The 12,662-nt window shown below is 31.8% G+C and overlaps 1 protein-coding gene and 1 long non-coding RNA gene across 2 annotated transcripts; one reads left to right on the forward strand and one right to left on the reverse strand.

Annotated features, from left to right (window-relative positions):
• Positions 1–1,398: 1,398 nt before the first annotated feature.
• Positions 1,399–7,298, forward strand: LOC123883272 (FRIGIDA-like protein 3). The gene is made up of 4 exons (XM_045932018.1): positions 1,399–1,803; positions 2,878–3,923; positions 4,122–4,294; positions 6,609–7,298. Exons 2-4 carry the CDS (start codon positions 2,888–2,890, stop codon positions 7,038–7,040), a joined length of 1,641 nt encoding a protein of 546 aa, XP_045787974.1. The 5' UTR covers positions 1,399–1,803; positions 2,878–2,887; the 3' UTR covers positions 7,041–7,298.
• Positions 7,299–10,890: 3,592 nt separating this feature from the next.
• LOC123883273 lies at positions 10,891–12,530 on the reverse strand. Its single transcript, XR_006800157.1, has 4 exons — positions 12,324–12,530; positions 12,197–12,233; positions 11,033–11,203; positions 10,891–10,944 (listed from the first exon to the last, which is right to left on the reverse strand). It is a non-coding gene; the product is annotated as an uncharacterized LOC123883273 (long non-coding RNA).
• Between the last annotated feature and the right edge of the window lie 132 nt (positions 12,531–12,662).

Consider the following 12,662-nt stretch of genomic DNA (forward strand, 5'->3'; position numbering starts at 1 on the left):
AGGTCAATACAGACTTAAGCAAAACCAAACGACCACCAAATGAAAAGAAGCGACTCTTCCACCCAGACAATCTAGTCTTTAAACGAGCCATCATCGGTTTCAAGAAAACCAAACGTCTCGGATCACCCCAATAGGAAGTCATAGATAAAGGACATGAACCTTTCCCAATTTACAGCCCAAAACAGAAGCAACTTCGCCCAACCAAGAATCAGGAATATTAACCCCCACCAGCATGATGTTGTTGAAATTAACCTTCAGGCCCAACATAGTCTCAAACAGCACAAGAACAACTCGAAGAGCACGGACATTCGCCCAACTCTTCACTCCCAAAAGGAGCGTATCATCAGAAAACTAGAGATGAGACATCGAAACAGGATTCTGCTCACCTATACTTTAACTTGAGAATAAGTTACACGCTACTACAACCTCCATCCCAAGGTTCAGACCCTCTGCCGCCAAGAGAAAAAGAAAAGGAGAAAGCAGATCTCCTTGCCTAAGGCCCCGCTCAAGCGGAAATTCCTTTGTTGAACTTCCATTGACTAAAACCGAAGCAGTTGTCGTGCACACACACTCTTTAATCCACTTTCTCCACAAAAACGGAAAAGACATTTTCCTCATAACATCATCCAGGTAACCCCAATCCACCTTAAAAAGCATGAGCTCTTTTTTATACCTTCACGCCTCATCCACCACCTCATTAGCAATGAGAATTCCATCGAGAATCTGTCTATCCTTCACAAACGCAGTCCGAGACTCAGAAATCACACCACCGATCACAAGACGCAACTTGTTCGCTAAAACTTTCATCAGGATTTTGTAAAGGTTTCCCATAAGCGAAATAGGCCGAAAAAAAGTAGTAACAAAAAATTTCGTTTTTAGGTGTATTGAATTTGTACTTGAATCTGATGTACACTACCAAAATGATGACGTAGCAGTTCATGTGGTGCCACATGTCAATGGAATCCAACGTGTCAGCGCCACGTGAACTTTCGTTAGTCAACAGTTAGTTGACCTGACATTTGAGACTAAAACCAAAACTGAAAATTAATTGGGGACTAACAAGAATTATTTTAAAGTATAAGGACAAAAACCAAAACTCAATATAAAAGTAGGGACTGAAAACATATTTTACCCTAAAATGAATAATAAGACGTTCAGAGTTTGAACCTCAAACCCTAATGTTCCTACTAACTGAGATGAGTTTACGAGACCAAATATTTCTAATTGCACTAGATACTAAAATTGAGAACACAACATAATTAATAATTAATTATTTATGTTGTGTTTTTTTTTTCACTACCAAACCAATTTAATCTGGTGGTAAAAAAAAAAAAGTGAGACCACGACATAAATGATTAATTAAAAAATAAATTAGAAGACCAATCTATAAAAACAGTCGCACCTAAAAACAAAAACATCAAAACATAATTCCGCCTAAATTACAATTAGACATAATATTTATTTTGTAAAAAAAATTAAAACATTTAAATTAATTTTAAGGAGGGAAAAATGATTATTACTAGTAGTAGATAGTAAAAAAAAAGCGTGCGAAAAAAATGATAAAGTATTAGAAAAAGCGAGGGAAAAAAAGTAACTAGAGATGGTAGCCATTATTATTATTATTATTAGAAAAAGAAAAAAGAAATGAAGAAACAGAGAAACACTTCTCTACTCAACCATTTCTTCTTCTTCTTCTTCTTCCTCTCTCTTTCTCTCTCCTAGGGTTACACTTTTAGAGAGAGAAAATGGACTGAGAATTCATAACTCTCTCTCTCTCTAGTTTATCTTCTTCACACAATTCAGGTAACTCTTTGTTTATTTCACTGTATTTCTTTTTTTGTTTGATTTTCTCTATAAGCTTAGATCGGCTTTGTTTTCTTCATTTTCAGTTGAACAAATTCGTAGAAATTGCTCTCAAAATCTAATTTTGTAGCTATAGATAGTTGTTGCATATCAATTTTGCGTCAATTTTGCTACCTTTTGTGTTTATTTCTTATTTAGGGTTTTTAATTTTGGTATTTTCATTCGAGCTTAATTTAGCTATTAAGAAAGTAGAGAAATTGTGAAAAAATATATAGTTGAAGATTTGGTGAAATTTTTTTAATATATGGTGTTAGAATTAGAGATCTTGGTTGAAAATTTGAGTTAGTGTTTTGCTTGTACTTAGAGGTTACAGTACCATTTTAATTTGTAGCTGAGGTTAGATAATGCACTAGATATAGATTTTTTTATGCATAAGTTTAGCTATAGTGTTCCCTGATAAGAAAGGATTAGCTATAAAGTTTATTATATTTAGGCTTAATTACATATTTAACATAAAGTTAGACGAAATTAACTCAAAATTTAATAAAAATGACGAACTTAAGCTGACATCATTAACATAAAGAACCAAATTGAAACTTTTAAATTATAGAGGATCAACTTGAAACCTAAAATAAAGATAATAAGAGACCAAATTTGCAATTAAGCCTTATATTTATTGCAATGGTACTTTTTTTTTTACCGGTAGGAACTGAACCCAATACTCCAAAGTTTATAACACTCATACACAATGCCACCAACCCCTTGCGCTAGAGCTTGGTTGTTGCAATGGGATGGGACTGTCTTGTTTTTTATCAGTAGGAATTGAACTCAGTATCCCAGAGTGTACAACACTCACACATACTGCGCACTAACCACTTTCGCTACAGCCCAGTGGTTGCAATGGTACTCTTCTTTTTATCAATAAGTAGGAATTGAACTCGGTACCACAAGGTTTACAACACTCGCACACACTGTACACTAACCACTTGCGCTAGAGCCTGGTGGTTGCAATGCTTCTTGTTTGATATTAGATAAGTTGAACTTTGATATTTATTTCATTATTTTATTCTGTAGTTTCGTTGCAATGGAAGACAAGGATTCGGTTGCTAAAATGATGGACTCTACATCTTCAAAGATACAACAGCTGCAAAAGGCTTTTGCTGAGCTTGAAAGTTACCGAGCTGTTACTCTTAACATGAAATGGAAAGATCTAGAGGAACATTTTCAGGGGCTAGAGAAATCGTTGAAGAGGCGCTTTCGTGAACTGGAAGACCAAGAAAAATTGTTTGAAATCAAAACAAGGCAATCTCGTGAAATGTTGGAGAAACAGGAAGCAGCTGTTTTTGCTAAGGAGCAAGCCTCGCTGCAGAGGATTCAAAAGAAAAGAGATGCTTCTGTATTCAGCATTGTAAATGCTCGAAAAAAGCAAAGGAAGGTTTCATCGAAGGGTTTTGTCTTTAATGAGAGTCTAGGGACACCAGTTGTAGAAGAGAAACCTTTAGATGCTGCATCCACTGGGGCTGAATGCAACATAGAAAACGTGCAACTTTCTCCTGAAAATGTGGACTTGATGTCTTATCCAGAGTTGGTAAAGCTATGCAAAGAGTTGGATGCTGCTGGACTTCACAAATTTATATCTGACAACCGCAAGAACCTTGCTGCTGTAAGGGAGGAAATACCGCTTGCGTTAAGAGCTGCTCCTAATGCTGCCTCTCTAGTTTTAGATTCGTTGGAAGGATTTTATTGCACAGAAGTGTCAAGTCAGGATATAAAGAAAGATGCTAACTTGTTGGGTCTTCGCCGAACCAGTATCATGCTGTTGGAATGTCTAAGTGACTTCCTGACCAATTTGGGTTCTGTTTCGAATGTGATTTCCGAAGATATCAAGGATAGGGCAAAGGCAGTTGCTGAAGAGTGGAAACCGAGATTGGATGCTCTTGATATTGATGCTAGCAATGGGAATTCCTTGGAGGCTCATGCATTTTTGCAACTTCTAGCCAGTTTTGGTATTGCCTCTGATTTTAATGAGGAGGAGTTATCCAGGCTGATTCCAATGGTGTCTAGGCGTCGCCAAACTGCTGATTTATGCCGGTGCCTTGGGTTGTCGGAGAAGATGCCTGGTATGGATTAGTTCTCTATTTAATGTTTTATTTTGTGCACTAAGTTTTCATCTAATTATCACATGTTAGCTTTTTTTTCCACCCCTTTAAATGAGTTTCTTACTTTACGCTGTGAAAAAGTCGTTTCCTTGGGTTTTCTTTATATATTTTTGTGTTCATTTTAAAATTTGAATATTTCAATTTACTTTTGATGTGCAGGTGTGATTGAAGTTTTGGTAAACAATGGGCGGCAAATTGATGCTGTTAACTTGGCTTTTGCATTTAATCTTACTGAACAGTTTTCACCCATTCCTTTGCTGAAGTCTTACCTGAATGATGCTAAGAAAGCTTTTTCTCCAGTCAAGAGTGTTAACTCTTCTCCCACTGCACAGGTAAATTCTCCAGTGTCTCCATATTTAATAATCATTCCTTCTGCTGCTTTCATTTAATGATTTGAACTTGTCTTATGGAGTATTGTATAGTTCTTCTGACCGGTATGTCCAGTTGCAATTGAGGTTATTAGCTGTCTAATAGTTTTGTTGTCATTGTGAAATATTAAGGTCGGGAGTTGCAAAAGAATGACTGTATTATACTCCCTCTGTCTGACCCATAATAACTGTCACATGTGCAAAAAAGTTGTCCTATAAAGTGCGTCACTTTCAATTTTTATTGTAGTTTTAAATGCTTGTTTCCCCAATTGTACCATCTAATTAATACTATGCGCATCTTATCATCTTTTCACTTTGCATTTATCATCTTTTGTTAATCTGTGTGAAATGGTCAAATGCGACAGTTATTATGGGATGGAGGGAGTAATATTTTTAGAATATTGTCAGATATATTGTTGAATGACATACACTTCTTATTGAGGAGCAACCTCAGGAGCTGTTTCCTAATTTTGTTATGCTTCCACTTAACTATGTTTAATGTAACTCACTCATGTTGAGTTTTGGCAACAGTAATGTGCAGCCGTTTGGCATGGTATGAAACAATTCATTAGTTTTCTATTGAATTCTCTTGTGGATGTTAAAAACCATTCATGAGTTTCCTCCTAACAATGAAGTTTTTTTTATTCATGCCATGGTATTGGAGCTTTTATGGCCAAGTGGTCTAGATTTTGATCCTTAATAACCCCATTCTTGTATGTAAAAGTTGAATTTAACACAATGTAGATGAATTTATACAATGTCTGCTCGTCAAGCCCAAAGGGGTTCTTTTTGAGAGGGCGTAACAGATTTAAAACCATATTGATGAGGACTTGCGTAACACTTAACAACATAAGCCTTTGAGAGTTAATTCATGTCAAGTTACCATTTAGTGTTAAATTTTATGATCTTTTTATAGAGGCATCCGTTAGAGATATGTTGAGTGGCTTGGAAGCTTTATTTAGTTATTTGTTCAGTTGTTTGCTTTTTCCTTCTTAAAGAGGAGGATTTCTTATTCTCCTAGCTAAGAATTTTTGTTTATGTAGAAATAAAATAGAATGTATGGAATGTAACTTAGCGGGAGATATGCTAATTCTAGCTTGGTCCCTTCATGCCAAAGTTTAGGGAATAGTTGATGTAAATCATAGGATTCAAGCAAAAATGCTTCAAGAGATGATTTGTGGTGAAAAGGTTCCCCACTCAAACTTAAAAGAAAATTTATTAACACGCTAGCATCTTGCCACATTCATAGACTTACATCACAGTAGATTAGGAAATGATGCTATGTTGTTAAGCGCCGACCCCAAAAAATGCTATAGCGGTATAGCGGGTAGCGGGATGACCGCTATTGTGAAGACCAAAAATCCATGTACAAATTAAATATAAATTCCAACAACATACATAAATACTAAAAAATAGAAAAATACATTTCATACTTAGTAATTATACTAAATATTGTCATTTACTATCAAAATAGGTTCTAAATAAAAGACTAAATAACATTCCATCAAGTTCTAGAAGTACTCAAAATGATATCCCATCAAAATAAAGAATAAGTTCGTTCTAAAAGTAAACACAATGACTAACCAGCCATTAATGACAAGTTCTATAAGCATGTAAAATCATACTTTCAAAGTGAGCGTTGAAGTATTTGAGAAACTTTTTTTTTGAAAACTTGGTATCTGGCCCTAGGACCGACTAATCCAAGGGGACCAATCCCACCGCCCACTTGTGGGGGCCCCATTTAAAGCCAGAGTTTTTTTGCTCTGTATGGACTTAGCCCACCGAAATTGAGTATTTGAGAAACATTGAAAGAAGAAATGGCACAGAGAGAAAAGTAATAACATGATATGAGAACTTAGGGCATCAAAGGGGTGCGGAAAAATCACAAAATACCCCTAATTTTATGATTTATTTCCAAAAATTATGGTTCTCATCAATCCCCCACCCCCCAAAAGGCAAAAGCGGCCAGATACCTCTATGGATCCGCTACGAAAATGCTATTCACCAGCAAATAGCGGAAAGCGGACCTGTAGCATCGCGGGGAGGGGGTCTGCCGCTACGCTATCCCGCTATAGCGCCGCTATTAATATCATAGAAATGATGGAAGACATTCACTATCATTTTGGATTGCCTTGAGGATGTTCCAAAGCATATAAAGTAGATAAACATTTATTTGGTGTTTCTGTTACTCATATTTTGATGTTTGATTATGGAAATGTGTGTCTGTGTGTGTGTGTGTGTGTGTGTGAATATTCCTAATGACTTGCTATTCTCTCAGACTGAGGTTAATGAAAGGGAGCTGTTTGCCCTCAAGGCCATACTGAAGTGCATTGAAGAACATAAACTTGACGAGCAGTATCCTATGGATCCTCTTCAGAAACGAGTGATCCAACTTGAGAAGGCCAAGACTGACAAGAAGAGGGAAACTGAAGCGACAAAACCTCAACCCAAGAGACCCTGTGCTAATGGCGTGGGATATGGTCCTCGTGTCACTAACAATCCCTCTGACAGAACTCCATATGTTAGAGTTGTTGACAGGTACCCACAATATATGTATGACCGACCTTACTTGTACCATGGACCAACTGAAAATCACTGCACCCCTTTCGTGGGTTCTGCAAACTATAACATCTCTCCTAATCCTGGAACTTACTTTGGAAATGGCTACCAATATCAGGCACCCCAATATCAAGCTACATATCTTCACTAATTAGCAGAGATGGTAAACAGATAACTATGGTCCCTTTAATATTTAGTCTTAAGTCTTAACCCTTAAGCTGTTGTACTTGTATGACTTGTATGTTGTACTTTATAAATGTAGTCTTCAAGAACCCCTTAAACAGGTTAAATGTCATGTTAAAATTTAACTTTGGTGCTAGAAGATATTCTTATCTTCTAATGCATCCACTCTGTTCTCGTTTTGTACAAGCTTACTTTGCTGTCTTTGTAGTATACTTTTCCTCTTTAACTAGTAATAGACCCGTGCTATCGCACGGGTCGTAACGTTACGCGTATATTTTTTTAAGTTATACTTTGCTAAGTCAACTTTCAAAAAGTAATCAAAGTACATATTCATTAATAAATGAAGTAATATGATTAATTTAGTATATATGATTTATTTCGTATATATATATATGATTATTATTTTGAGATTGTTATGAGTTCCATGAATCAGTAACATAATTTGTCTCATGTATGATTTATTTAGTACACATGATTATTATTTTGAGATTATTATGAGTTCCATGAATCAGTAGCATAATTTGTCTCATATATATGATGTATTTAATATATATGATTATTATTTTGAGATTGTCACGAGTTATATGAATTAGTAGCATAATTTATCTCATGCATGATTTATTTAGTATATATGATAGTTATTTTGAGATTGTTATGAATTTTATGAATGAGTAGTATAATTTGTCTCATGTATGATTTATTTAATATATATGATTATTATTTTGAGATCGTTATGAGTTCTATGAATGAGTAGTATAATTTGTCTATGAATGAGTAGTATAATTTGTCTTGTGTATGATTTATTTAATATATATTATATCTATTTTGAAATTGTTATGAGTTCTATGAATCAGTAGTATAATTTGTCCCATGTAAGTTTTATTTAGTATATATGAAAATTATTTTGAGATTGTTATGAGTTCTACAAATGAGTGACATAATTTGTCTCATGTATGATTTTTTAGTATATATGATATTTTGAGATTGTTATGAGTTTTATGAATCAGTAGTATTATTTGTCCCATGTATGATTTTTTTAGTATATATAATAGTTATTTTGAGATTCTTATGAGTTTTATGAATCAGTAGCATAATTTGTCGTATATAATGGTTAATTTATTTTTTTATGAACAACAACTTGTTCCTCGAATCATTTAAAATTTTCATGAGCAACAATTTGTTCCCCGTATATAATAGTTAATTAAAAAATTTCATCAACAATAATATGTTCTTTGTATATAATAGTTAATAATTTTTTTTATCAACAACAACTTGTTGCCCGTATATTATAGTTAATTTAAGTTTTTCATCAGTAAATATCTTGTTCCCCTTTAATAGTTAATATACATTTTTCATCACCAACAATTTGTTCCCCGTATAAATTAGTATAGTATACTTTATATTGTGGTACGAAGGAAATAATATCTAAAAAATTAGTATAATTAATTTTTTTTTGAGAAAAAAGAATAACTTGTTTTTATTAATTTTATTATTAAAAAATTATACTTTTGAAAGAGACTGAAAAAATTTGGTGTTAGAATTTGAATTTCACCATTTCATGAGAATGAAAAATATTAAAATTTGAAAGAGTCTTATGAGTTAGTTTAAGGCGTAGCAGCTGGAAAGTAGGGAAGTAGCAGGTAGTGAGAAGTTTTGCTTCCAACTTTGTCTAAAGTAGTCAGCTGCATTTAATGCATATCCCATAAGAGTAGTTCTTAAAAGTCTATGACATAGCTATTAGAGTATGAGTGGTCTTTATTGTTAAGTTCCATTTTCCAAAGCTATATTATTTACTTTATTTATTTACTTATCTTTTTATAATTAATTTTAATTATAGTAGTATTTACTTTATTTACTTATATCGCACGAATCGTAACATTACGCCGATATTTTAGAAGCTACACTTTGCTATTTAAAACTGGAAAAAATGCTTTTTGAAGTTAAATTTATTCGATCAATATTACTATAAATCAACAACATGATTTGTTTAATGTATGATTTATTGAGTATCTATACCTATATATAATGAGAATACAAAAAAAATTGGTGTGTACTTTTCATAAAACCAACAATACATGTGGTTTTTTTTTCTAGCACCAATAATCTTTTATTAACAAATTCACCATAACATAAGACATATTTTTTTTCTTTTTTTTTTAGCAGCAAAAATATTTTATTAACAAACTCATCATAACATAAGACATGTCTTTTTTTACATAAAATTACATAATTGAAAATATGGATCACACAGACTTACCGCTAGTATATGATAGTTATTTTGAAATTATCATTTCTATGAATAAGTAACATAATTTGTTCCAAGTATGATTTATTTAATATATATGATAGTTTTTTTTGAAATTTTTGCGAGTTTTATGAATCAGTGACATAATTTGTCCCATGTATCATTTATTTAGTATATGTGGTAGATATTTTGGATTTGTCGTCAATTTTATGACGCAGTAGTATAATTTATCCCATATATGAATTGTTTAATATATATGATAATTATTTTGAAATTTTTGCCGATTCTATGAATAAGTAGCATTATTTGTCCCAAGTATGATTTATTTAGTACATGTGATAGTTATTTTGAAAATGTTGTCAATTCTATGTATAAATATCATAATTTGTTTTATATATGATTTATTTAATATATATGATAGTTTTTTTTGAAATTGTTGTGAGTTTTATGAATCAGTGACATAATTTGTCTCATGTATCCTTTATTTAATATATGTGGTAGATATTTTGGAATTGTTGTCAATTATATGACGCAGTAGTATAATCCTTATAGTGATACTTACTTTTTTAAACTGCAGCCTAATATTTTATCTCTCTAGTCTCGCCTCCTTACATGTTTGTTATTGTTCTTCTTCTTATTATTTTTTTTCTTCTTTCAAATCTAACATTCTAGATCTAGATTTATAAAAAAAATAAAAAAATCTCATATCTGGGCAAGCCATTTCTATCTTTTTGTTGTTGCACCTTTGCATCGAATCGACCCAGCTGCCACTAAATCACAAAGCATAGATTAAAAGAAATAACGAACAATAGTATAATTAAATATTTTGGAATTGATGTCAATTCTATGAAGCAGTAGTATAATTTTTCCCATGTATGACTTGTTTAATATATATATGATAATTATTTTGAAATTTTTGTCAGTTCTATGAATAAGTAGCATTATTTGTCTCATGTATGATTTATTTAGTATATGTGATAGTTATTTTGAAATTGTTAGTTCTATGAAGAAGCATAATATGTCCCATGTAAGAAAGATATTTTAAAAATAGTCTTGTGATGGCCAAAATTAATAAACCCTTTTTTTTTGCCAAACCCACTATTTAATGGAATTATATTTAAATATAATTTCAAGTCTTACAAAAAAAATTATAGTTTCAAGTCCACACACATAACAAAAAATTAGGCTTATTTGGTGGTGGAATACGTAAACCACCCACTCTATGAAATCATTTTCTCTCTCTCCAAGAAATCATCTTACTTTTTTATTTTTTATAATGATAATAACAATTAAAACTTTTCCCAATCTTTTATTACAAATAAAAAAAAAATCATTCTTCTCTTGTGGTAGACCAATGAGGAATCTATTTTTTTCACTTTTAACTTCAAACACCCATTTAATAATTTTCCTTCTCTCTCTTAACAAACATTTCTTTGAGAAACTCTCTTCCTCTCCAACAAACCCTAGCCGCTGCCAACTTCCACCATTGCTCCGGCACTTCATGCTCCTTTTAGACAATATGCATATTTGAACTTCTCAAGTTATCTTCCTTCCACCGATTTTTTTTTTCTGATATATTTCTCCAACCGTCCACCTTTTCGTCTAGATCTCCACCACCATAGATAACCTTCAAAAAAATCATCATCATAAAAAGACTCTCATCGATATTCTCTACAAAACCCACAAAGTAAAAATCAAAATCGGACTACTTTTACCGGTGACCACCGTGCCGGAAATTGCATCCACCGTGCCGGAAAATGAAATCCTTCTATTTTGTAAATATCTTGTGAATACATGGTTGGTATAACCTTCATATATTTTTCACCAAATTCTCTCTTCTCCTTCATCAAATCCTAGCCGCCGCAACAACAAAATGGCAAAGAGATCTGTACGACATGTAAAATCTAAATCAGAGCAATTAAAAGAAAGAATCACATTTGGTTTGGATCTACGAAAATTCATTTGTTTGATATGTTTCTATTTGTAGATCAACAGAAGGTAGGTATGTATATGTTTATATTTTCTGGATCTAAAAAATAAATTGATAAAAGAATTCATTTTTTTCCTCTCTATTTATCATATTTTTGACACAAATAGAATTTTTTTTTTTGGATCTGTGTCTCAACACATTTTTTTTCGTTTTTGGATTTGTATGTATTATTTTTTGGATCTGATTGTATTTTTGTTGTTCTTTTCATGAAGAAGATGAAGTAGTAATTGTAACATTTTTTTCGTTTTTGGGTTTGTTTGTATTTTTTTTTTTGGATCTGATTGTATTTTTGTTGTTTTTTTCATGAAGAAAATGAAGTAAACAATTTTCTTTTACTACTGTTAGTATGATTGTCATGTTTGTTCTCATTTTTTTTCTTCTTTCGGTTGATTTCATTTTTTTCTGTTTCATCTATTGATTTGCTTTTTCATTTGACCTCCAAAATAGTGTAGTTGAAATTAAGAAAAAATAGATTAAAAGTTGATCTTATGAATATGAAAAGTATTTGTAATTATTTATAGATTAATACAATTATTTTGATGAAAAAGTAACATTATAAAAATGATGATTTTTCCATGTTTAGTATGAATATGTTTTCTTTTTATTTTATGTTTAAATCTGTTTTTTTTTATTTAGATAAGATTATATTTTGGATTTTTTGTTTTATTTTTATGAATGAGACCGATTTTTTAGTCTACCTAAAAAAAAATTGTTCTTTGTTTTATTTTGTAAAACATCACATTTATTTAGAATAAATGTAGAGACTATTTTTATGTGTTGAGAAAACATAGAACAAAGATTTTAATATAGAATAAAAAAAATGAAAAAATGAAAAAATGAAGTTCAAAAAAGAATTGGAAGATAACAAAAATGAGTTTGATTTTCATACCTTCATACGTGAGTTTCATCTTCATATACTTATTCGGCTGTGATGAAGTTCAAGAAAAAAAAAATCATAAACTTGATATGATAGATAAAAAAAGAAGAATGAAGAAAAGTGAGTTTCATCTATATACCCGCGTTGTTGTTGTTGTTGGTAGAGATGAGTAATTCTTGTTGTTGGATAGAGATGAATGTCTTATACTTTTTCTACAAAACACAAAAAAATGGATATTAGTAAAATGGAGGATATCACAAAATATGAATAAGCAAAAGGAGGAGAGTGAAGAGTTAAATGTAGAAGAAAGAATAATGAGAAAGAAGTGGTATATCATCTTGTTTGATTTGAATTTTGAATTTCAAAGTTTGCCCCCAATTTTGACAGCTATTGACAACCTATATCATAAAGTATATTGTCATAAAGTTGTACTATTTTTCAATTGATAAGTAACTAAAACAATTGATATGAAACTATG

This window comes from Trifolium pratense, linkage group LG5, assembly GCF_020283565.1.
Source record: "Trifolium pratense cultivar HEN17-A07 linkage group LG5, ARS_RC_1.1, whole genome shotgun sequence".
NCBI classification, from domain to species: Eukaryota; Viridiplantae; Streptophyta; class Magnoliopsida; order Fabales; family Fabaceae; genus Trifolium; species Trifolium pratense.